Genomic DNA, 25,837 nt, shown 5'->3' on the forward strand with positions numbered 1-25,837 from the left:
CATGCTTGGCCGAGCATGCATATGTATGGGAGGATTGGGAGAGATGGCTCTTGGCCGAACGAGCATTCGATCGACAGTTATCTAATGTGTATGCCAAGCTTTACTCTTCACCCACATGCTGAATAAGTGGTAGTTTACCCTTCCAAAAAATGTTCTCTTTCTATATGTAGCTTATATCTGATGATTTGTCTGTCATCCAATGTGATCATGAATACAATGTGGTATTTATTGCGTCACCAGGTCAATGGTACCCTATCTGAGGGAAGGATGAAGTGATGAGACACACGGACTATAGTGGTCCTTTACTTACATTTCAATATGCAGTAGTTTTCATAAATTCCCAGTTTTTGTTGCAGCGCTGGAGATTCAGTAACCTCTATTTTGTAGAAGTACCCCTTCCTTCATAACATTTCATATGTCTTATCTTCTGCTCCTCTAAGTGTCTTTGGCTGTTTTCTTGACTCCCATAGAAATGAATGGAGAGAACCCAAACAGGTGTGTCTCGCCTGTTGGAGATTCGTACAGTGGGACCTGCGTCTGTCAGACATGTAGGGCCTATCCTATGGGTATGACAAAAATATATAAGAATCACAGCATTATCTCCTCCTTATCGGTAGATATAGCTGTTAGAAATGGGGTTAGGAGTGATGGCAAGCAGTATAGGTCATCAACATCTGATCAGTGGTGGTCTGACACCCGGCACCCCCACCAATCAACTGTTGAGGAGTCGGTGCTCCATGCAAGTGCCGCCTACTCTTTATTACACTGTGCATCGTCTCCCTTGCTTCGGTTGTGTAGTATAATTACAAGTGATTTTATCGAGTACTTGTAATTGCACTGCACCGCCGAGACGTGTAATGAAGAGGAAGCAGCGCTCGCATGGAGCACTGACGACTCTTCAAACTGCTGATGGCCAGGGCTGCCGGGTGTCGGTCTGTCACCAATCGGATCAATATATACTGCCTGCACAACCCCTTTAAGACTAAAATTTGTCATGTAACTAAGGGGTTAGAAAAATGCACTGATGTCCGTGAGTTGTGCACCAACTAGATTTACTTCAGATGTAAATTCAAAATTTACAATAAAAAAGCGTCATTTTCATTATTATTTTTTTCCAATTTACATTGGGAACTTATTGTAGATACCTGCCTAAATACAACCAACATTGCAATCTTATTGCAGTCAAGTGCACATATACTGTATTATAAAAGGAACCCTATTTATAATGGCAGGGGGTGAAATCTGCTGTAAAAATCAACAACAAAAACTGACCTGCTGTGGATTTAAAATTCATACCAGATCTCCGTTTCTGTGCATTTTTTCCCGCAGTGTGTGAATGAGATTTGGAAGAATGTTTAATTGTGGGTGTACTGCCCCTTTGGTTTGCCCTACGTGTACTTCTGAGAGATGGAGGTTAATATACTTGCTAGTGATGAATGGAAGATGGAGAAGTAGATTTCCACTGTCTGGAACCAGTCGTTCTCAGTACCAAAGATATAACCGTTATCAATAATCCTGAAATCCCTCATCTTAGCTGATAAACCAGGCACAGTGCCTTGTGGGACTAGCTCAGCTGAATGTAATGGTAACTTTCACTTAGCGATCTGCTTCATTCTGGAGAAAAAGTACTCTTAATCCACTTGCAAGTGAGCAATTAAGAGCATTGAGAGCCCACCTTTCCTCCAGCCCGTCCCGATCATTTTTGACAGGGCAAGGTGAGACGACTAAGCAGGAACCTGGCCCTAAAAGAGGAACTGGCAGAGGAAGGAGGAGGAGCAAGGGTGCACTGAGTGGCTTGGGCCCGCCCTTAGTGCACTTAGCTGTGCATTTGCATTTGGAATAAAAGTACTTTTTCTCCCCAAAACCAACAGATCATTACATTGAGCTACCCCTACAAAACATTGCGCCTTATTTAACTGTGAATTGCTGGTGACAGATTCACTTGCTCACAAGTGTGATCAATTGATTGGGGACCAAAAGTTACTGCCATGGGGATCTATGTAAAAAAAACAAAAAATGAAGAGTTAACATTGATAAAAGTACACGCCGAACCAATGCTGATCTGTTGTATTTTTTTTCCAACAGGCCCCTGTGTTAACAAGATGTCACTGAGAAGTGAGAAAAAAATTGATTCTTCTGCTTTAAAGAAGATTGCTGCAGACATGAGTAACCTAATTGAAAATCTTGACACCAGTGAGCTTCACTACGATGGGGAAGAAGTGGACTGTGATGTCATCACTGACCCCAAAACGAATGGTAAGTACATACAACTACAAGAAGGGTGGCTTTTATTTCATAAAGATGTGCCCTATTACTCTGCAATCAAATATATTGTCGGATATAATGGGGGTCGTTTACTCAGCTGAAATGCGCCTAAATTAGGCATATTTCAGGCGCACATGGTGGCGCAACGGCTAGTTGTGCCACTATCTGTGACTTCGCCCTGCTCACGCCAGGTCTAAAATTTTGGCGTGGGCAGGGAAGGGCCGGCATGCCCGTCTCATTCATCATTTTAGGCGTATAAAATGGTCTAAATGTAAGACCGCTAGGAAGCTTTCTTACATTTTGAACTGGCGCTGGAAGAACGGAAGGTATGGAGAGGCCTGCGCCTCTTCATAACTTTGACTGAACCACTGCCAGCTATGGGCCGGGCCTTTATTAAGACCGGCGTCTAAATCTCCGGTCTTCATAAATGTGCCCCAATGTGTTGCATTTGGTCATACAGACATTGAGCAGAAGATAAGCTGTCGCTACAGCAGGTTTATTTCTTTTTATGTAATTTGTGCGCAATAAAATCCATTTTATAAAGTATGCCTTTTGCAGCTTTTTTAATGATTTTTTGCTGTCGTAAGTTTTTCAGTGTGAACAGGAGAAAAAAAATGCAGGTTTTTCAAAGCAAAGATTAGCACCTCTTGTTATGGTATAATGAGGATACCAATTATGAGCTAAAATAGTATGATTTTACAATTTTTTTTTTTTTATTTTTTTTTATCTCATTCACACAATTGATGGACTATCAGGATAGAATACCTGATCGGTGATTGTCCAAAACCCCACAGTCTGTAGTAGCTTTGACATTCAAAGTTGGTGCCAGGACTTCACAGCTCTGTCCCATGTGTAGGGGACGGAACTGATTGCTGCAGTGCAATGAATGATAGCAGCGTTGCCATAATCGGTTACAAAATGGACAGAGCTCTGTAGTTCCTGTGCAGGAGATACCCAAAACAGCTGTTCAGCGGGGTGTCAGACCCCCAGCTGATCAGATATTGGCGGCCTAACCTGAGGATAGGAAAATCCTTGTATACCCCTTTCAGGAATTACTATTTTACATCTTTACATTTAACTAATATATTAGCATATTTCTGTGTCCTAATACATTATTCTCTGTATCTCTATGACAGAGGCTAATATTAGGGCAACAGTAGTCTAGTGTCCTCAAGGCTGACTGTAGATGGGCTCCACAGTCTTCGATTGAGTTACTGGGAAGTCTAATGACCTGATCAAAAGGGGAATTTCCTTTGATCATGCTGTGGTCACAGACTCTGGAACTCAAAGGGTTAACAGCAAGGATTATATAACGTCCTCCAGCCTCAGCTTTGAAGCAAGACCCTGGCCTAGGTACCATATCTATTAGAAATAGTTCATTCTTAGAGCTGATTTGCCTCAGGAACCATTAAAAGGGTTATCCGGGAAATTATAATGATGGGGTCCAAGTCCTGGTAACCCCGCTGATCAGCTATTTCAGGGAGCCGCTGCACTCATTAGAGCTCTGAAGAGAAATGCAGGTTCCTGCCAGCTTTCCACAGACTGCGGCATACGTCATATAGTGTTAATACAGCCCCGCCCCATTGACTTGAACGGGTCTGAGCTGCAACTAGGCCATGTGACCGATGTACAGTGACGTCACTGGCCTAGGAAGAGGCACCCGATTGACTGGGGTCCTGGGTGTTGCACCCCCACAGGTCTTATACTGATGACCTATCCTGAGAATAAATCATAAATATCTTTTCCTGGGTAACCCCCTTTACCCTCCTTTCTACCACACCACGTCAAAAGATGTTGCAAACTGAGGACCCGCAGCGTATGACCATCTTGAAATAAATAAAATTTGCGGTAATTAACATTAACCTTTCACCATGAAGTGCAGTGAGTCTACAGGCAGTTGAAAAAGATTCATTATAACTTGCATTTTATTAATTTAAAGGTCTGCTCATTCTATGCTTAGGAGTCATGTGGGCGGCCCTACTTACCATTGACGGATAACTCTGCTTATTCATGCTGAGATAGTGGTCAGTCACTGATTAGGTCCACCCACATGACTCCTAAGCATAGACCTACCAGAGGTTTAAATGTATAAATTACAAGTTTTACTGAATCGTTTCCCATAAAACTATATTGCAATCTGCTCAGCTCGTCCTGCTCTTCTGCTGCACTTCTTTTTCATGTTGACCTGTTCCCTTTAAGACAAAGATCATATAAACAACCAAAAATAACATTCCAGGGTGACATAACAAGGTGAAAATTATATTGCATTTATGCAAAGTTCAATATGACAGTGTTGGTTGTAGCGTCAAGTGCTTGTTATATAATCCTAAATCTAGCCAAATATTGGCGACATTGATGTCAATGTCCATTAATCACATACCCAGTGTCGGACTGGGAAGGTGGCCCTGGAAAAAGAAAATGCTAAAAGTGGCCCCATTTTGTATTCGGGTCCAGATTTATGGAGGGCAGGGTCAACATAAGTAGATGGGGCTAGCAATACCACATTGTGGCACATTATACCACTCTAACAGAGCCAAATACCACAGTCCATCACAAAATACATCCCCAAAAACGTCCACTGACTGGCCATGAGCAGGGCTCAGGCCGCTCCCTGGGAAATTTCCCTGGTAGGTCTATGGCCAATCCACCCCTGGACATACCCCAGTAATGTTTATAGGATTTCTCTTCGTTCTTTCCTTTTTCGATGGTTCCAATTAGTTTTGCATTTTCCTTTTTAACAGTTCAAATTTTTTCTTCTTAGCAGGTAGTTTGCATGGCACAGAAGCAATACTGTACAAGAGATTTACTGTAGTTCTTTATACTGAGCCATATTAAATTATCAACCTCAGAACAACTGTAATCTGGATGTACTTTGCTCAGAGAAGGTATTTGAGAGGAATGCCATAGAAGATTATTTTTGCCTAGATCCTGGAGCCAAGCGCCAACCTTTTTCTTCTAGGGCCTCCCCAGCCAGATCATGTGAAAATTACAAATTAATGGCTGTTTTCCTTTTGGTTGTTTCCTAGAGAGAACCTGTGACCATGAAAATGCCATGTCATCTGCAGGCAGCATGTTATAGAGGAGGAGGAGCTGAGCAGATTAATTATATACTTGTGGAAAAAAGGTCAGTATAAGGCCTCATGCACACGACCGTGGTGAGTTTGGCGGTACGCAAATCGCAGATCCGCAAAACACGGATGGCGTCTGTGTACGTTCCGCAATTTGCGGAACGGCACGGACAGCCTTTAATATAAATGCCTATTCTTGTCCGCAAAGCGTGGACAACAATAGGACATGTTATATTTTTTTAGCGGGGCCACGGAATGGAGTGCTGTCCGCATCTTTTGGGGCCCTGTTGAAGTGAATGCATCCGAGCCGCCGATGCGGACCAAAACTACGGCTGTGTGCATGAAGCATAACATTGCTGCCCATTCTGAGCTTTGAAGTCAAGGAGACGTCCCATCAGTGACTGACAGCTCTCTCTATATACACAGTCATGGAGGGAAGGCTGTCAGTCACTGATAGGACGTCTCCTGGACTTCAAAGCCCAGAATGAGCAGGGATATAAATCAGTAAATTACAAGTTATACTGAATATTTTTATATAAACACTATATATCTATCTGCTCAGCTCCTCCTGCTCTATAACATGCTGCCTTTGGCTGAGACACCATATTTAATGTAATAGGTTCCCTTTAACCCAGCTGATTGTTAAATTTAACACCCAACATGATTCATTGATATGGTAAACCAAAGATTGCTACAGCCAGAAAACGGCCTGTACGGTGCACCACTGCCCACCCAGCTGAGCCTTACTGACAACCATCCATTAATAAAAAATAACCCTGCTTTTTCCTTAGGTGTCAGCATTCCCTTTTCCGCTATTTATTGCACGAAAGGTTTTAAGGAGCCCGACCTTCAATCCTACTTAACAGGATGCCCCATTAAAGTCCGGGTTCTAGAAGTGGAGAGATTTGCTTCATCGTCTTCCTCAAAGGTATAAACTATGCGTGTCCAAGGAATATTTGCCAAAAGACATTCACCCTTATGCTTGCTTCTTAGCAGTTGTAATGACTTTAATCTGTATGTTTGAAGATATTAGTGATTGCATAATGCACATAGCTAATCCCGCTTAGTATTACTGAGCCTACACTTTACTACTCTACGGATTTTCTTGTATTAAATAGTCCTAACATCTAACTAGAACTTAAAACGTTGAGTTACAGTGCTCACAATTAGAGCTAAAGTTATTATTACCGCATTACGTTTCTGCGCATAGCCTGCTTGTTGACTATTACAATAAACCAACCACTTATTAAAGGGATTGTTAGTGCCCTCACAATACAAGTAACCTAATAATTGTACTCCGTTTTCATTGTAATCCTGTCTGGCGATCATGTGATCCCCTCCCTGGTGCCTCGGTCCCTTAGACTGAACATGCCTGACAATTATTCAGACTTATCATGAGGCGCATTGCTTGCCATGGTGCTGCTCCCAGAGCTCCCCTCAGGTGCTGTCCAATTCAGCAGAATATTGGAAGCGCTTTAGGGAGGCTGTACATTAGTGCTGTGCATGCCACCCTGGTTTTTTAAGCCTTGATGGGAATTTAATAGATGCCCCTGGGTCAAATGGTCTCTGCCTCATGTCCGTGGTACTTGGGCTAGTTTCACACTAGCGTTCGGCTGTCCGCTCGTGAGCTCCGTTTGAAGGGGCTCACGAGCGGACCCGAACGCTTCCGTCCAGCCCTGATGCAGTCTGAATGGATGCGGATCCGCTCAGACTGCATCAGTCTGGCGGCGTTCAGCCTCCGCTCCGCTCAGCAGGCGGACAGCTGAACGCTGCTTGCAGCGTTCGGGTGTCCGCCTGGCCGTGCGGATCCGTCCAGACTTACAATGTAAGTCAATGGGGACGGATCCGTTTGAAGATGCCACAATATGGCTCAATCTTCAAGCGGATCCGTCCCCCATTGACTTTCAATGTAAAAGTCTGGACGGATCCGCTCAGGTTAATTTCACACTTAGCATTTTTTTTGCTAATATAATGCAGACGGATCCGTTCTGAACGGAGCCTCCGTCTGCATTATTATGATCGGATCCGTTCAGAACGGATCCGATCGAACGCTAGTGTGAAAGTAGCCTTAATTGGTCAATAAACTTTAAAGGGTTTCTGTCACCAGAATTAACCCTATTAAACTACCTGACATTAGCGATGTGCTAATGTCAGCTGAAGCTATCTAGCCTATTCCCACTTTTATCTATGTCCCCGTTACTCCAGAAATATAACTTTTATAATATGCAAATTCGCCTCTAGGTGCGGGGGGGGGGGGGGGGGGGTGGGCGTTTCTCCTGATCTAGAGCCACCTCTGGCCACGCCCTGCTCCACTAGATTGACAAGGCCAGTCAGCCTTCACCTCCAACTGCCGGCCCTGTGCGCTGGGGAAATCTCGCTCCGTTCAGTAATCGCTACAGGCGCAGTGAGGAAGCCGGCATCCTTCACTCACTGCGACTGCGCGGAATACTGAACAGGACAGGGCCAGCAGTAGGAGACCAACACTGCCTGGCCCTGTCAATCTAGTGTAGCAGGACGTGGCCAGAGGTGGGAGAATGGAGCCTCTAGGAGCAGGGTTAACGCCACCCCCCCCCCCCCCCCCCCCCGCCCCCTCGCTCCTAGAGGCGAATTAGCATATTTAGAAAAGTTATATTTCTGGAGTAACGGGGGCATGGGTAAAAGTAGGAATAGGCTAGTTGGCTTCAGCTGATATTAGCACATTGCTAATGTCAGGTAGTTCAATGGGGTTAATTCTGGTGACAGAAACCCTTTAATATAGTATCTGCATTACAGCCAATTGAGGAGAACACAAGTCATACAGTTGCAACAGATACAATCCGCAAACCAAGTCCAGAACAAATTGAGGCAACATATGGTAGCTTGAGACAAGATTACTTACAATTACTGAGGCAGGGTGCCGCTGTATACCCAGGAAGCCAAATCAGTAGAGGTCCAAAATTGAGACAAGGGCAAACACATTGTGTAAAAGCATGATCTACGATTGCCTTCAGGTCCTCAGTCATCGTCAGTTGACCAGGTTGGAGGGGTAGAAGGTCTCCAGAGCCTAGGTACGATCTGGAAGCAAACATAAAATGGCAGAGGAGGCCTTTTTTGATTTTAGGTATATCACCTGGTAACTTCAAGGACAGTACGGCAGTAAAATTATAAAGGGAGATAGCCTCTTTCTATAAAGAGAAGATGAGGAACACCTCCAGCAAATATATGACTCCCTAAAGTAAGGCTACTTTCACACTCGTGTTTTGGCTTTCCGTTTGTGAGATCCGTTCAGGGCTCTCACAAGCGGTCCAAAACGGATCAGTTTGCATTCCAATGCATTCTGAATGGAAAAGGATCCGCTCAGAATCTATCAGTTCATTTTCAATTCCGCTTTGGAGGCAGACACCAAAACGTTGCTTGCAGCGTTTTGGTGTCCGTCTGATGAAACTGAGCCAAACGGATCCGTCCTGGCACACAATGTAAGTCAATGCGATCGGATCCGTTTTCTCTGGCACAATAGAAAACTGATCCGTCCTCTATTGACTTTGAATGGTGTTCAAAACGGATCCGTCTTGGGTATGTGAAAGATAATACAAACGGATCTGTTCTGAACGGATCCGCACAAAACGTGAGTGTGAAAGTAGCCTAAAAAATGAGGATTAAAGAATATAAGCAGATAATGAATATAAATAAAGCAAAGTCAGTAATAGGTGCTGAAAGATGTATCCTGTACAGTACACACAGTGAATGAGGGGAGCCATCCTCAGCAGGTGCATCTCACCGTGGCACAAGTACACACAGTACATGGCAGTGCAGAACATACTGTATAGTACTGTACTATAGAGGGGGGCTACCAGACAACCAATCACTGCATTTACGGATATTCCAGCCGATCGCTGTCTGACGGGGTCTGCTGCATTGTTTATTGAATGGGGTTCGAAGTTACTCCACTCCATGAAAGACTGTTGTATGCGGACAGCATTGTTACCTGAGCCCATTAGAACTTGAGGCACTGCTTGCATATTTTTTCATACTATTTTATGCCAACTTACAGCATATGATTAATTGCAGACATCCGTTTTGAACATTTACACAATTGAGCTAACTCATGGGGAGTTCATATGGCAAGTTAAGAGGAAATTCAAGCACTTTCAAGACCTCCACAGAGAACTGCTTCGGTACAAAGCTTTCATCAGAATCCCTATTCCTACTAGGAGGTATGTTTTACTAGCAGAACCTAGCTTTTGATGTCCCTGGATTTAAGACTGTCACATAAAGTTCTTATTTCTAGCCACACAGTGAGAAGACAAACAGTAAGAAGTGGAGATGTCAGGTCAATGCCAAATCTTCCCCGCAACGCAGAGATTGTTAGAGAAGAGCAGTCTTCAAGTAGAAGGGTAATCACTTCTCTACCTTTTACACTGGTCTGATTTATTGGGTGAAGACTGTATTTGCAAGGTCGAGGGGCGCTCTTCAGCAGGATATGGCTGGCCATACATATTGGATATTTCTCATGACCTCCGCCATACACATGCCCACATCTGTCCTGAAAAGAGAGGCAAAAGATGCTGACAGACACTTTTGGCTGCAATTGGTTATTGTATCAGACAGCGGAAATCGCCCAGCCTAATCTTTAGGCCTCATGCACACGGCCATGTCCGTATTCACAAGATACAGACATCTTCCTTGTGCGTTCTGCATTTTTCTCACGCCCATCAGTACAAACAAATATTATCTGCAATATGGGCCAGAAAAGGATATGTTCTATAATTTGCAGAGGTGCCACACGGATCTGCAAAAAAATACGAATGAATGCATGGCCCCATAAAAATGAATGGGTCAGTGTGCTTTTTGCAAACAATGCAGATGGCACACAGATAATAAAATATGGCTTTGCGCATTAGGCCTCATCTGCTGTCAGGGGAGAGTCGGGAGACGCCCATGCACAATAATGGTCAGCGATCCCACTGAAATTAGTGAGTTTGTCCATCATTTATCTAATGTGTATCGCTAGCTTAATTTACTTAGTGACTCTCATGGGTTAACATATTCTAGAGACACTGATACATACAGATTAGACTTTGAAATACAGTCTGCGAATGAATGCTTGTTAACACCTCCCTGGGTGCTATCTCTGAATCACCTCAGATTTACACAGATTTTTGCTTTATTATGTAGTAATTTTTAATTTATTCATCACTTCATAGCTGCTGTGCCAGAGAATGTGCTTTGTCATATATGGTTGTTTTATCTATCGTAGCATAAGACTTACTATTTTGTTATTTTTAATGTATAACTTTAAGATTCATTCATAATAAAACATAAGAGCAAGCTACAAAAATAGTCCTATAAGACACATCATCCTGAGTGTAACATAGTCCATTAGACAAATGTATCATAGAAAAACTGAATAGAATGTATAAAACAGTCCACCAGGTAGGAAAGTGGTCTGTTTTCTATGGACACATGCCTTAACATCTCCTGTAGGGTAGTAGAAACAATTGCACAGCTCTACGGTCTTCAAGTATACATATATGGTCTTTATAGGGGTTGGCCCATCTCGTACATTAGCGGCATATCGCTACGATATGCCGTCAATGTCTGATAGGTGCAGGTCCCAGAGGTGGGACCCGCACCTATCTCTAGAACGGAGCACGCAAAGTGAAGGAGAGTGGACTGCCCATGCTTGGCTATTTTCAGCACTCCCATAGAGATAGGTGCGGGTCGCAGAGGTGGGACCCACACCTGTCAGATACTGGTGGCACATCCTAGCAATATGCTACCAATGTATACGATGGGCCAACCCCTTTTAGTCTTCCCCAACTTAAATAAATCCCCTAGAAATGGTTTGTGTGGTAGGGGCCTATCTAAAAGACCCTCCCACCGTTGTCCATTTTTATTTTTTTTTGTATGTGAAGGAGATGGCTTTAATAATATATTCAACTAGTATAGGCCATGGTCATCACACGAGCTGGGAGTATCAAGAACATTGAATGAGTTGTCCCATATGTTGGAAAATTCACCCTCCCAAATATTGTGTGTATAGATCCATTGTTTTAAACGTCAATCTTCAAGGGATGATGCTTAGGCTTCATCCACATCTTCGCTAGGGTATTACGGTTCTCTGTTCTGGCAGAGGAGCAGAATACTGGAATTGCCATATATGTCACACCTGGGGCCTGCCGAATCCCCATTCACTATATGGGATCCATTGGGTTTCTGGCAAGAATAATGGCTTTCTCCCAGAATTCTTTTTTTATGTATGGTCTGTGTAAAAGGACCCTGAGTGAAAGGTATCGGTAGGTTCAGCTGAGTTAGGCCTACAAGCATTGTGCCTGGTTAAACAGGGAATTTCCCAGCGTCAGACTCCCCTTACGTTGCTCAGATATCAAAACTCAGTTTAACAACTGTATAGGTTACATCTCATAAGTACCGTGACTTGTGTATTCTTTCCCGGTGTGCATTGTTCCTTTTTTGTTGCAGAAACAACTGGAGGATTACTTGGCAGCGCTCTTAAAGATGCCCTTGTACAGGAATTACCATGCAACAGTAAGTGAGAAGTACTGTTCTACCTGCCCCTGCATTACTTTAAATGGAAAGAAATCATTATTACCATGACTTTTTCTATGAAGTCTCCAGTTTATTACTGCATAGCTTTCTTTAACTTTCTTCTTTAAAGCTACAGGAATGCAATAAGTGTCAGGTCGTCTAGTTAAAAATCCTATAAGGAATGTCTGTGCCTAAATCCATTTATTGATTGCTTGGCTTTACAGAGTACTTGCTGCAAACTAGAAGGGAATAAGCTTTACTCCCCCAGCAATTCTTACACAAAGTGTGCATCAACATTTGCTTTAATGTACTGATTGACAGCGCGCGACGCAGGAAGCTGTGCAAAATGGATTTTGTGTAAAAATGCACCAGTGATATGTTAATATAAAAAAGAATAAAACCCAAGTAAATCCTAAGTAGTTCAGATGTTGCACTTGGAAGCCAATTGTACATTGCTTGACAGTATTGGAGTAAGTTTGGTTTCAGGCAACAAACCCCCAAAATGTGCATTTGTTTGACAGCGGTCCAAAATGCATCTTCAGTGGAGAATATTGGAAAATATTGGCTGTGATGCACCCCTTCCACTGAAACCTTATTTCTACCAATTCCTAGACCTGCTGATGTAGTTTTGCTGAAAAACGACTTTTATAATTATGCTAATTAATCCTGAAGGTGCCCAGAGGGGCGTTATGTTCCACTTTGTGTGCCCAGTAACGCCCCCCTGCAGTGCCCAAAAAGCCTTCCTCCTGAATCCCTAACCGCCCACAGCGTCTCATCCCTCTCCTCCCCCTCCCTGACGGCCGAGCGAAGTCTCGCGCAGACGCAGTACCCACTGAGGGCCAGTGCGATTTGCTGGAGACTGAGGGAAGAGCGAGCATCGGACGTCACTGGGCTCGGCGCATGCCCAGTGACGACAATGAAGCTCCTGCCCTCAGTCTCCAGCAAATCGCACTGGCGCAGCCCTCAGTGGGTACTGCGTCTGCGCAAGACTTCGCTCGGCCGTCAGGGAGAGGGAGGAGAGGGATGAGACGCTGTGGGCGGTTAGGGATTCAGGAGGAAGGCGTTTTGGGCACTGCAGGGGGGCGTTACTGGGCACACAAAGTGGAACATAACGCCCCTCTGGGCACCTTCAGGATTAATTTGCATAATTATAAAAGTAGTTTTTCAGCAAAACTACTGGACGGATTACAGTATAGAACAGCAAAGCCGATTCAAGGTAATCTGTGGAGCATGACTGGTTTAAAATCTGAATTTGTGTTATGAGAGGTGACAGAAACTCTTTAAGGCATCTGCACATTAATAAATCTTTTTGTGTATTTCATTTGTAATGTGCTTTCCTCTAGAGAGAATTTATTGATGTGAATCAGCTATCCTTTATCCATGAGCTTGGACCGAAGGGCATGTAAGTTTTTTTTATGGTTAGTTTACTCAGCTGCTTTCTTCAGTCTTCCTGTGGGATTTCCATGGAAGTAGTGCAGGGTCTAAGGAGGATGTCGCATTTTGTGTACTAGGAGGCTTCATACAATTTTTTAAATTTTTTTTTTTTTTTACTTACTAGCACAATGTGTTCTCCAGTTGTTTTAGCCCTATTTTCTGTGCAGTAAAAGGTCACAGTTTTTTGGTTAAAGTTTAGAATCAAAATGATTATCGCCATTAGAATTTTTTTGTGTGTACATTTTCTGCTGCTCCACTGAAATTAGCGCATCCTACTCCTACAAATCATTATAAAACAGCATTTTGAGTATTGAGAAGCAGTAAGAAAATAATCCTTCCAATTCGCTGTTAGATAAGGTACTGTTGCTGTAACTGGACATTAGCATTCACGTAGAATTGTAAGAAATCTATATTCTGAGCTGGTGGGCATCATGGTACAGATGTATAAACTTAAACATAGTATATAATACACAAGTGCCAGTGTACAGCCGAACATAGTCATCTTTGGCCTCGTGCACCTTGTCCGTAGTATAGCGTAGCTGCGAAAATGTGCCCGTTTTTATCCATTAATTTGTAAAACAAGTCTCCCAGACTGAAGACTTGTGAGATGACAGAAATATTTGTTTTCAACATCCATCACCTTTAAGTCTGCTTTAGAAGCTGCCAGCAGATACATCCCTTAAAGGGCTCATTCAGATGGCCGTGTACTGTCCGCAAAAATGTTTTTTTTTTTTGCGGACCGTTCAGCATTCCGTTTTTTTTTTTTGTTGCTGGTCCATAGACTGCAATATGGCCTTGTCCTGATTTTCACTGACAAGTATAGGACATATTTAATTTTAATTTTTTTTTTTTTTGCTAAGCTGTGCAATGTAAGAAAAGGGCCCCATAGAAGTGAATAGGACAGCATAAAAAAAACGGATCCGCATTTTTGCGGACAGCATACGGCCGTCTGAATGAGCCCTTATATGGACTATCCCGGGGGCAGCACACTGCATACAAGTTCTGCTGTGTGAATCCAACTGGCACATCTCTCCTCTTACACTTGGTACCCTGTGTTACATCATCATTATAAAGTGTCCCTTTGGATGGGAGCTTTAGAGTTCTAAAAAAAAAAAAAAAAGCCTTGATACGCAGGAATTTCGAACTTTCCTTCTTGGAGGGGTCACTTGGCAGGTCTCGGTGAGCTCTGCAGCACTGACATGTAGGAATGTTAAGGGCCCCGCGACAGCTGCACTGTGCTAAAGTTATCACTGGTATCATCAGAATTAAAGTACTCTAAATTAAATAAAGCTGCAGTATTATAATAAAATGATAAATGCTGACAGAGTCCATGTATGCTATGTTTCAGAGAAGGCATGATCATGAAGAGGTCTGGTGGGCACAGAATACCTGGTCTGAATTGCTGTGGTCAAGGAAGTGTTTGCTATCGATGGTCAAAGAGGTACTGCAAGAATACATTTGTTTTAACGTAGTGCTAACGTTTTTCATAGTCCATTATGATCTGATTTCAAATTCCTAGAGAGGTAAAGAAAGCTACAGCAGCACCTAGTGCACCTGGAATAGGTGGCATACGGGCACTGCCATCTCATAGGTTGCTGTAATGTATTTCAAGGCTTTCCCAGTCTCTGTGTTTTAGTGCCTTTTAGGTTCTGATGTGGCGGAAAAACTCACCTGTGGACTTTGCTAGAAATCTGTTTGCGAAAAATATTGGCAGATCCACTATGTAATTGGTGTGCTGCAAAAGTGAAAATCTGTAGCCTGCCATAAAACGTGTGCAGATATTTGTCCATTACGTGTAAATGGAACTTGAAAAGTGGAACTTGAAAAACCCCTTCACATTGTATTGTACTGTATTTCATTGCAGCATTTAGTGTGAAATCCAAGTTGGAATCCCATCAGGCAATATGCACTTAGGGACGCTGGTTATGAGTCAAGCATAATTGGCAGACTGTGTAAGCCAGGCTGGCTGTGCTCTGTATTTGAATCTTCTAATATTGGATGTTTTAATCTACCTCCCTCTTGGGGCTGGAACTTTTTTCTTATTAGTATTTATTAAATTAACTAAACCTCGGTTGTTTTCCCTACAAAAGTAAATTTTTCTGGGTGGAGGAGTGTTGCGCCGATCATATCGGTGCATTTTGATATTGGTTATTCCCAGTGCATTTAACATGTTGTGAGATTCCACTGATAATCTAATATATTTGGGGCCTGTGACAAAACGAACCCCGCAGCCCCGCCTGATGTCACTACTACAGGTAGCATGTAATGTTAAACTGAGACATGAACTTGTGGATTCGTGGATCGAGATAAAAGAACAACCCAAGATTAAATTGTGTATTTAATAGACTTAAGGGCACACTAGACACTATATACACTATAGGATATATACACTATATACACAAAGGATATATACAATGGTCAGAGATGCAAATAAAGGTGGTAGATACATGTCGTAACCTCCCTTCAGAAGAAAGACAATGGCTACTGCCTTGCACGGGCAATTAAACCCTGAGATGGTCCCCTCCCCCTCCTTTTTGGTATGTTAGGTAAAACTCCAAAAACCCAATATGGATCATGACTCTTCACTGGAAGTTCATAGGGAGGTATTTCTGGTGCCAGTGGATCCAGCTGGGTTGATGGTACATTTGGAGACCAAACACTGTGTTGCTACTTGGCTTCTACTATGAGTTCTCCATATCTCCCCTCCCCTTCGTCCTGTCATAGAAGCTTGCTTCTAGTCCGGCTGCTGGAAGAGCTAAAGGGGTTCTGCAGTTTTTTTAAACTGATGCTCTATCCTCTGGATAGATCATCAGCATCTGATCGTGGGGGTCTCACACCCGGGACCCCTGCCGATCAGCTGTTTGAGAAGGCAGCGGTGCTGGCAGTAGCGCCGCGGCCTTCTCGCTGTTTACCGCAGGCCCAGTGATGTCATGACAAGTATCAATGGCCTGGGTGGGACTAAGCTCTGTTCACTTGAATGGAGCTTAGCCCCACCCAGGCCATTGATACTCGTCGTGACGTCACTGGGCCTGCAGTAAACAGCGAGAAGGCCGCGGCGCTACTGCCAGTGCCGCTGCCTTCCAAACAGCTGATCGGCAGGGGTCCCGGGTGTCGGACCCCCGCCGATCAGATGCTGATGACATCAGTTTAAAAAAACTGCAGAACCCCTTTAAATGTTATCATTTTGAGGCTGGGCCGCCTGTGGAGCCTTGGCAGGCATCAAATTATATTTCCCCATATTCCTCACATTCCTCCAATTTTTGCTATTGGAAACAATGATTTTACCATGCATGCCCTTTGTTCCCTAGTGATGAGCAGCATCAATGTGTCTTTGGCCACAGGAAGATTTAAAGGGCATCTGTCAGCAGATTTGTACCTATGAAACTGGCTGACCTGTTACATGTGCGCTTGGCAGCTGAAGACATCTGTGTTGGTCCCATGTTCCTATGTGCCCACATTGCTGAGAAAAATGATGTTTTACTATATCAAATGAGTGTCTAGGATCAATGAAGGCATTACTATTGCAGAGAGAGCTGTGCCAATTGCCCTTAGAGGCTCATTTACATATATTAAAACATCATTTTTCTCAGCAATGCGGGCACATATGAACATGGGACCAACACAGGTGCCTTCAGTTGCCAAGTGCACATGTAACAGGTCAGCCAGTTACATAGGTACAAATCTGCTGACAGATGCCCTTTAAGAGTCTGCCAAACACAAATGCACTGCTAGTCATAATGCAGATGTTTAAAGGAGTCTACATTGTTAGATTTGTTTATGGATCGTTGCAATCTTCGGATCTCTTCTTCATATAATCTGAGTTTAATTGTAGATCTCTTCCAATTTTGCAGGTGGCTGGTTGTGAAGGATTCTTTCCTTTTGTACATGAAGCCCGACACTGGAGCCATTTCCTTTGTCCTGTTAGTCGACAAGGAATTCAACATAAAGATTGGGAAGAAAGACACAGAGACCCAGTATGGTTTACGAGTGGACAATCTCACCAGGTGAGTTTTAACCATTGAGACCATTTTTTTTTTTTCTCTTTGGTTTAGTGTCAAGAATTGAATGTTCTCATTGATGGCCTTTGCTTTCTCTGTGCAGATAAAGGAATTTAGAAGTCATGAGATATAGATTTTCTTTCTTGGCTATATGCATCCATGCAGACTGCATGCAGCAGTGTAAATATCATGAGTATCACATCTGTGTCTGACTGTGTTGCTTCAGTGTGTTCTCCTGCATTAAACTGATCCACATGTGCACAGAAAGCCTAAGTTATTATCCTGCATTGCAAGGGTGATGAAACCGTGGGGCTTTCTTTAATCATTACAAGGAAATTGGACGGAGTTTCATAAGTGTGCACTTTTTGTTTCCTTAAATGGACTGTAACACATTGGTACACAGAGCACTGCTGTTCTTCACATGATCTTTCTATGATTGATGTGTAATTATCGGCAAAAAAAATAATAATGAAATTTTACATTAATTAAATAAAAAATAGAATCGGTATGTGCTGTGACCTGCATTTGGCATGTCTTCTTACAGGTAACTTTATTTTTGAAAATGGTTCACCGGCAGTGGGGTTCAGATGGGATATAGAGAGCATCGTTGGGGACCTGAAGAAATTGGTTCAAATTCAGTTTCAAAATGCAGTGTCTAAATGATATATTTCTGGCTACACACTTTCGATAGCCCTGGTGCTACAGCAATCCTGTTCTCCATGACATTTGTATCTCTTCACCCTTTCGGCTAGTCGATGCTATAATCGCAGCAGCCTTTCTACATGTTATTTGGACATTTCCTTTAGAGTTGTTAATTAGCACAGCTAAAATAGTTGAGTGTATTCCATATAACCCTTGCATCACGTGGTATGCTCTCTAATCCTGAGAAATGCTGCTTTTTATTTTTATACAAATAAGTGCACTGTGGACGGGGCTGGTCCGTTTGGTGCATCTGACACTTCCCCTTGAGTCATCATTATCGGTTCTAAAATCTCGGGGACCGGCAATCAAACCACCAGTGGAACCCCAAACAGACCTGCTCCACCCACGATACACCGAAATATATATTATTTGGCAGGTGACAGACTACCTTTAAAGGAGTTTTCCCACAAAAAACACTAGCTAAACACTGTAGTTATTGAATGGAACAGCAGCAGCCCACAGAGGTAAGACCTCCCCAAACATTCACTTACCCTCTGTTCTTTGGAAAGGGGATAAGTGTTGTTCTTGGATAAAACACTGTTAATTCATATTCTATTCCTGCTTTTTCAGGTCTTTAATTTTGAAGTGTAACAGCTATAGACACGCACGATGGTGGGGTCAGGCCATTGAAGAATTTGTTAGGAAGCATGGGAAAAACTTTCTGACGGAACACAGATTTGGATCATATGCAGCAATCCAAAAAAGCACTCTCTGCAAATGGTAGGTGCTGTGCCTAGGATATCTATGCTGTTGAATTAGCCAGTCAGATTTGATGGTCCGTGGATGCAACATGTAATCTTTTGAATGCACCTATAGTGGAAAATATATTTTGCTCAGGGGTCTTTGCTTTAAAAGGACTGTATCACCTATATTGTTTTATTAATAAACCCTTTAATATAAGGTCGTCAGCAGATTTGTACCTGTTAAACGATTTGATATTTTGCATGTGCGCTTAGCAGCTGAAGGCATTTGTGTTGGTCCCATGTTCATATGTGCCTGCATTGCTCGAGAAAAATAGTGCTTTAATATATGCAAATGAGACTTTACTTTCAATAAGTTTTTATCAGAGAGAGTGTTCACATCCGTAATATACAATTAACATGTACCAAAAATATGGGTCAACACATGTCTCCAACGTTTTCCATTAGATTAAATGATAACATAAATCATTAATACAGCAAATAATGTGTAACCAAATCAAAGCAAATGAGACATGAGACTTTAGGAGCAACGGGGGCGTTGCTGTTACACCTAGAGGCTCAGCTCTTTTTGCAACTGCAGCACCCTCTGCACTTTTAATTGACAGGGCCAGCAGGCAGTTGCCCTAATGTTGTCTCTGAAGTCAACACATTTTAAAGCAGATTTATATTATGTTTTTCTTTAGAAAAAGATGTTTTCTAGCTTTTTGACTTGACTTTTTAAATTTGCTATGAACAATGGGCAGGTTGTAAGGAACATTAAGGTGATTGAGTCACAGGGTGTATTAATGGTGTTCTTGCAACAGACCTACAATGTAATCAGAACTGTTCACCCACGTGCATTTAGAGTACCAAGACAATAAACAGGTCCGTCAACAACCAATAATAATAGCCTCATGTCTGCTTGTTGACATTTTTCAGGTATTACCATTAAAAACAAACTGAAAGAGATTTGTATGTCAAAAAGGGGCAGATTTTACATTTGCAAAGTATAAGCCCTATACTAAGTGGTGCTTCTCTTTAAGAAATACAAATACGAATATGTTTACATGTGTCTACATTGCTGCTCTTTTTAAAGACTTTTTATTGAAATATAGTATCTGACCAGCTTTTCTTTATCATAATTTATTAATTCATACTAGCGGTCAAGTCCAAAACAGAAAACGAACATCCAGCTCAGTCTCGCAACGGTACTTTATTTGTGCGGTTAAAAATTATACATCCAGTGCAACCAGTCTTAGTCTGCGCGTTTTGGGCTATCCGGTATATAAGCCCTTACTCGTGACATGCTAAAGACATAACTAAATGCAGCATATAAAGTGGGTCAATACCTGTGCCCCTGATTTGGCTATCATGTAACCCAAATGACATGCTGCCATTCACATGTATCAACTTTTCAATTTAAAAGTTATATAATCCATCTGCTAAAAACATATCCATGTTAAACACAAAAGAACATCTAGAGTGGGGGAAATATACATCACTATATCACATCCCATTATTGTTGTAGTATCAAATCCAATGCCATAAAAATATTGGCTATGGAGGTAGAGAACTTAGCCCCCATCGACACCCCTGATACCTGTAAATAAAACTTGTCATTGAACATGAAGAAATTGCGCCTGAGGAGGCAGTCCACCAAAGGGAACGATCTGAGAGAATGGCTTCCCACTCCGGTAAAAAGGTGTCTGAGTAGATGATAGTAGGTTTCTTTTTTAACTAGTGGTCAAGTACTGTATGTTTCAGAGCATTGCCTTTCCTCACCCTTCTTTTATGCTAATGCAGGCTAAAGCAGTTATAAAGGGGTTTTCTGCAAACTAAATATTGATGACCTATCCTCGGAATAGGTTACCAATGTCTGGTTGGTGGGGGTCAGCCTCCTAGCACCCCTGCCAATCTAGTTTTTGCAGTACACAGTATTTTATTGCACCTGAAAGTCAGGCACAGGGAAACGCTACCTGCCATACTGGAAAGAATTGGTGCTAGCTCACAAAACGTAAAGCATTTGTTAAATGAAGGTACTGTAACCTGATATCAAATTCTTTACATTCAGTAACAACTGTCTCATTCCTTAAAACCTTTTGTTACCCCCACCATTTATGTACAGCAGATGTCGCTTCTTTAAATATGGAGCCCGCTCGCGCTGCTGGGTTTATGCTTTATGTTTTAAACCAGCCATAAGGCTGATCGCATTCAAATGTGAACATGTCATCTGAGCAGTTCAGAAGCGGGAGCTGCGCGCTTCTGCTCCAGTAACAGCGTTCCCCGGCTGAGATCAGGGAACCTGTTATGTTGTTCTAATAGCCTTAAGCAGGCTTTGGCTGCTATTAGTGGAATTTACCAATACAGACCACTAGGTGGCAGCACCGTATTGTTATATTGAAAATGAAGTGTTCAGTGATGGCTATATAGCCATCAATGAACACAATGGGCAATCTAATGATTCTCGGTTATAGTCACCCAGGGTGACTTAAATTTTTTTTAGAAAAAAGTTTTAAAAAAAGTTCGTAAAAGTTCAAATCACCCCCTTTTCATCAAAATACTTAACCAATAAAAAATACAGTCATGGGCATTGCCATGTGTGAAAATGTCCGTGCTAAAACTAAACGCCAATTTGCCATTTTTTGGCACTTCAACTCCCCAAAAAACGTTATAAAAAGTGATCAAAAAGTCACACACACACAAAATGGTATCATTAAAAACTACAGATTGCCCTGCAAAAAATTAGCCCTCACACATCTCCGTATGCATAACTACAAAAAAAAGTTATAGGAGTTTTATCAAAATGGTGGTGATAAGAAACAAAATAATAACTTTTTTCAAGGTCTTTAATTTTTTTTCAGCATTAAAATGCAAGAACAACTAAAGTTTATGGTATCTTTGTAATCGTACTGACCTGGAGAATAAGGCTAGGTTCACACCTGAGTGTTTTACAGCGCGTTCCTTACAGCTGTAAAACGCTCAACAGGCAAAAACCAATGTTTCCCTATGGGCATGGTTCTCACCTGAGCGTTTTACAGTGCGTACGAATGCGCTGTAAAACGCCCTACTCCCCAAGAAGTACAGGAGCTTCTTTGGGGCGTATTGTCGTGCATAACACCTCTGTTTTTCATTATGGTCAATAGCAAGAACACGCGTTTCCAAAATACAAAAACGCCTCAAAAACGCCCGATAAAAGCACCTGTAAACAGCAATTATCGAATACGCTCAGGTGTGAACCCAGCCTGAAAGTAACAGGTCAATTTTACCATTTTCCAATTCCACCCAATTTAAAATGTTTTCCTGCTTCTCAATACATTTTATACAACCGTAAATGGTGCCACTAGAAAGTACAATTTGTCCTGCAAAAAATAAGTCCTCATAAGGCTATGTGAACAGAAAAAATAAATAAGTTATGACTCTGGGAAGGCGAGGAGTAAAAAAAACTAAACGGAAAATCGCGTTAAATGTCATATTAGATCTTTTGTGTTCAGTGTGTATAAACTGTTGGGGTCATTTATCAAACAGGTGCCCATAGCAACCAATCAGATTCCACCTTTAATTTTTTAAAGGAGCTGCAAAAAATTAGAAGGTGGAATCTGATTGGTTGCTATGGGCAACTAAGCGAGTTCTACTTTACACCAGTTTGACAAATGACCCCATGCATTTTTCCAAGCTTCTGTTTATCACCCTAAACTTTGGCCTCAATAAAAAGTCTGAAATGAAGCTGAACATTTTCCCTATCGTTGCACGCGGTTCTGCTGGAATGCTCTTTTGCACAGTCAATAATTACTCATCTGTAAATCACATCACTAGTAACGGCTCATTTCAGCAAAACATTCATGCAGTTTGCCTTTTTATTACAACATTTGCCTGATGGCAAGAACTGAAATGGCCGCTGTTATTATTACAAAGTCACAAGGTGATGCCATAACAGTGCCGTTTAGCATAACCCGAGTTACAATGTATCTTTCAGGAGTATGACCTCATCACGTGGTAATACATTTACTTTGTTCTAGGTATGTCAATGCCAAAGGATATTTTAATGATGTGGCTGACGCAATGGAAGCGGCAAAGGAAGAAATTTTCATTACAGATTGGTGGTTGGTATTAACTTGGCTCAGACTTTCCTTAAAAATGTTTTCTATTAATGCTCATGAGGCTTGACAAACATATCCATGGTTAGAGGACCGGTCACCTCTCCTGATATGTCTGTTGTAGTGGCTACTTGCATCCCCTTGTAATAACAATGCTGGAGCATCTATTCTTTTGGCTGTATGTTGTGCTATTCCTTTATTATTCCTGCTAGGAGTTGTGGATGAATTACTAGCAGTTTGCAGTAAGGGTACAGAGGGGTGTTACCAGTTGAGGGCAGTTTGATAGCATCTATTTTGTGCAGCCAGTGTCAGACTGGGCAGCTGGACGTTCACTGCAAACTGCTGTCAATTCATTCACAACTTCTCACAGAAGTAATAAAGGAATGGCACATAGTCATAAGAATAGATGCTCCAGAATTATTACATGGGGAATCCAAGTAGTTACTAAAACAGACATGTCAGGAGAGGTGATGGGTCCAATTTAAAGAACAAAGCTTATTAAAGTGTAGCTGATAAAAATAAATAAAATAAAAAGTTACTAAAATCTTTCAGGCATATATAAATAAAAGTTTTTGTAGATACCTATAAGACAGAGGCGGGAACCTTTTTGCTGCCGAGTGCCATTTGGATATTTGTAACATGGTTCAGGGGTCATACAAAATTATCAACTTAAAAATGTGACTGCAATAAGTTACAGAAATTGTGCTTCAATTTAAAAATTCTAGAGCGCTGTATATTTGCAGCACAAAATGACAGCTGCACTATACAGATGTACCATGGTTAGCACTCCTGCTGTTAACTCAAATTTCTTAACTCATTTCATTATCTTGAGACAAAAGCCATTGAAAAGCAATTGAAGGTGTTTGCTTATATTAGATAACAAAACTCAGAAATCTCAGAAAAAAGGAGTGCTAACCATGTGACATCAGTATATTACAGATAGTAAAGCAGTCTAATTTTTAAGTTGAGAATGTTATAGATTTAGTTCTTTATTTGGCATTAATGGCAGCCAAGCTAAACCCAGAAGGGTCCAGAGAGGGGTTCGCCCAGCTTTCACTCTCCCTGCCTCTTTCTTCCAACTGTCCCTGCCTTTGTCCCTTTCTCAGTCTCAGATCTGCCCCCCCAGCCTCAGCTGACACCCCCATCAGAACCTCCCGGCCTCATATCAGACCCCCATCAGAAGCTTCCTAGCCTCAGATCAGACCCCCCCATATGCCCCCCCGCCTCAGTCCACACACCTATTAGACCCCCAGGCTCTGATTAGAACCCCCCCCAGCCTCAGATCAGCCCTCATCAGGCCGCCCAGCCTCAGATCAGACCCTCCCCACCCTCAGATCAGCCCCAATCAGACATTTAAAATAAATAAATAAATAAACTTACCTCTCCAGCTCCACTTGGCAGATTCAATTACCCTCCCTGGTCTTCTTACTGCTGCGCTGTATTGTGACCTGACAGCGCACAGTGTCAGGACATAGCGCGCGTCTACGTGCACTATGTCCTCGCCATGTACATGTCGTGGGGTCGGAAGAAGACCAGGGAAGGGGAGTACAGCTAGCAATGTGCTGTTCTCATCTTCCTGTGCCTCCAACATGCTAATGACTGCTTACAAAACTGTGTGAGCTCCGCAATTGGAACTAAAAGAGGGACTGTGACTAGAATTAACTATAAATACTAATATATCACTATATATAAGTCTGCACATCCCTGTTAAAAAGTCAGGTTTCTGTGATGTAAAAAAATTAGACTCCTATAATGTTGCTGTAGGCCTCTTGGTAGCCTCCCAGACCAGTTTTCTTCTCGTCTGTTCATCAATTTTGGAGGGGCGTCCGGTTCTTGGTAATGTCACTGTTGTGCCATATTTTCTCCACTTGATGATGACTGTCTTCACTGTGTTCCATGGTATATCTAATGCCTTGGAAATTCTTTTGCACCCTTCTCCTGACTGATACCTTTTAACAATGAGATCCCTCTGATGCTTTGGAAGCTCTCTGTGGACCATGGCTTTGCTGTGGGATACGACTAAGGCTACTTTCACACTAGCGTTCGATCGGATCCGTTCTGAACGGATCCGATCATAATAATGCAGACGGAGGCTCCGTTCAGAACGGATCCGTCTGCATTATTTTAGCATATAAAAGCTAAGTGTGAAAATAGCCTCGTACGGATCCGTCCAGACTTTCAATGTAAAGTCAATGGGGGACGGATCCGCCTGAAGATTGAGCCATATTGTGGCATCTTCAAACGGATCCGTCCCCATTGACTTACATTGTAAGTCTGGACTGATCCGCACGGCCAGGCGGACACCCGAACGCTGCAAGCAGCGTTCAGCTGTCCGCCTGTCCGTGCGGAGGCGAGCGGAGCGGAGGCTGAACGCCGCCAGACTGATGCAGTCTGAGCGGATCCGCTCCATTCAGACTGCATCAGGGCTGGACGGCTGCGTTCGGGTCCGCTCGTGAGCCCCTTCAAACGGAGCTCACGAGCGGACACCCGAACGCTAGTGTGAAAGCAGCCTAAGAAAATTTCAGGAAAGACAAACTAGAGCAGCTGAACTTTATTTGGGGTTAATCAGAGGCACTTTACATGATGGCAGGTGTATGCTGACTCCTATTTAACATGATTTTGAATGTGATTGCTTAATTCTGAACACAGCTACATCCCCAGTTATAATATCCACCTAAAAACTGATCAGTTTTTTTGCGGACCGCAAAATACATACAGTCGTGTGCATGAGCCTGAAGAGTTACCATTTAGATGTTAAAAGAAGCCTGTATTCGAGTCATTTATTGAATAGAATAAAGCAGCTCTTTTAAACCTATTGCGAATACCATAAAACGAGAACACAGGCAGTAGCTTATTTTCTCTAGCTGTGTTTTATGCTTTCAAACATCATGGTATTAGGCGGTTTCTCAGGAAAATAAATTTTCTAGTGTTTGGATAGAATAACCTTATGAAGCTGCAGATTCTTACCAACGCTTTCCCAGCGCTATGATGGGACGATTTTGTACAGTTAGAATTTTGTGTGTGTCAAAGTTTCCAATGACTCACATCATGTAAAGAAACTTTCTCTAATT

General features: G+C 42.4%; 1 protein-coding gene across 6 annotated transcripts in view; it reads left to right on the top strand.

Moving 5' to 3' along the window:
• Positions 1–25,837, top strand: part of PLD1 (phospholipase D1) — a 254,625-nt gene that overhangs the window by 170,778 nt on the left and 58,010 nt on the right. For all 6 annotated transcript variants that reach the window (XM_044288588.1, XM_044288589.1, XM_044288586.1 and 3 more), the window contains 10 exons: positions 2,086–2,256; positions 6,125–6,261; positions 9,381–9,526; positions 9,601–9,706; positions 11,793–11,858; positions 13,202–13,260; positions 14,641–14,733; positions 17,144–17,296; positions 18,563–18,712; positions 22,689–22,772. In XM_044288588.1, the coding sequence (XP_044144523.1) occupies positions 2,103–2,256; positions 6,125–6,261; positions 9,381–9,526; positions 9,601–9,706; positions 11,793–11,858; positions 13,202–13,260; positions 14,641–14,733; positions 17,144–17,296; positions 18,563–18,712; positions 22,689–22,772 (1,148 nt within the window). In that variant the 5' untranslated portion in view covers positions 2,086–2,102. The remainder of the gene's footprint in view (positions 1–2,085; positions 2,257–6,124; positions 6,262–9,380; positions 9,527–9,600; positions 9,707–11,792; positions 11,859–13,201; positions 13,261–14,640; positions 14,734–17,143; positions 17,297–18,562; positions 18,713–22,688; positions 22,773–25,837) is intronic.

The sequence above is a fragment of the Bufo gargarizans genome, chromosome 4 (genome assembly GCF_014858855.1).
Source record: "Bufo gargarizans isolate SCDJY-AF-19 chromosome 4, ASM1485885v1, whole genome shotgun sequence".
Taxonomy (NCBI): Eukaryota; Metazoa; Chordata; class Amphibia; order Anura; family Bufonidae; genus Bufo; species Bufo gargarizans.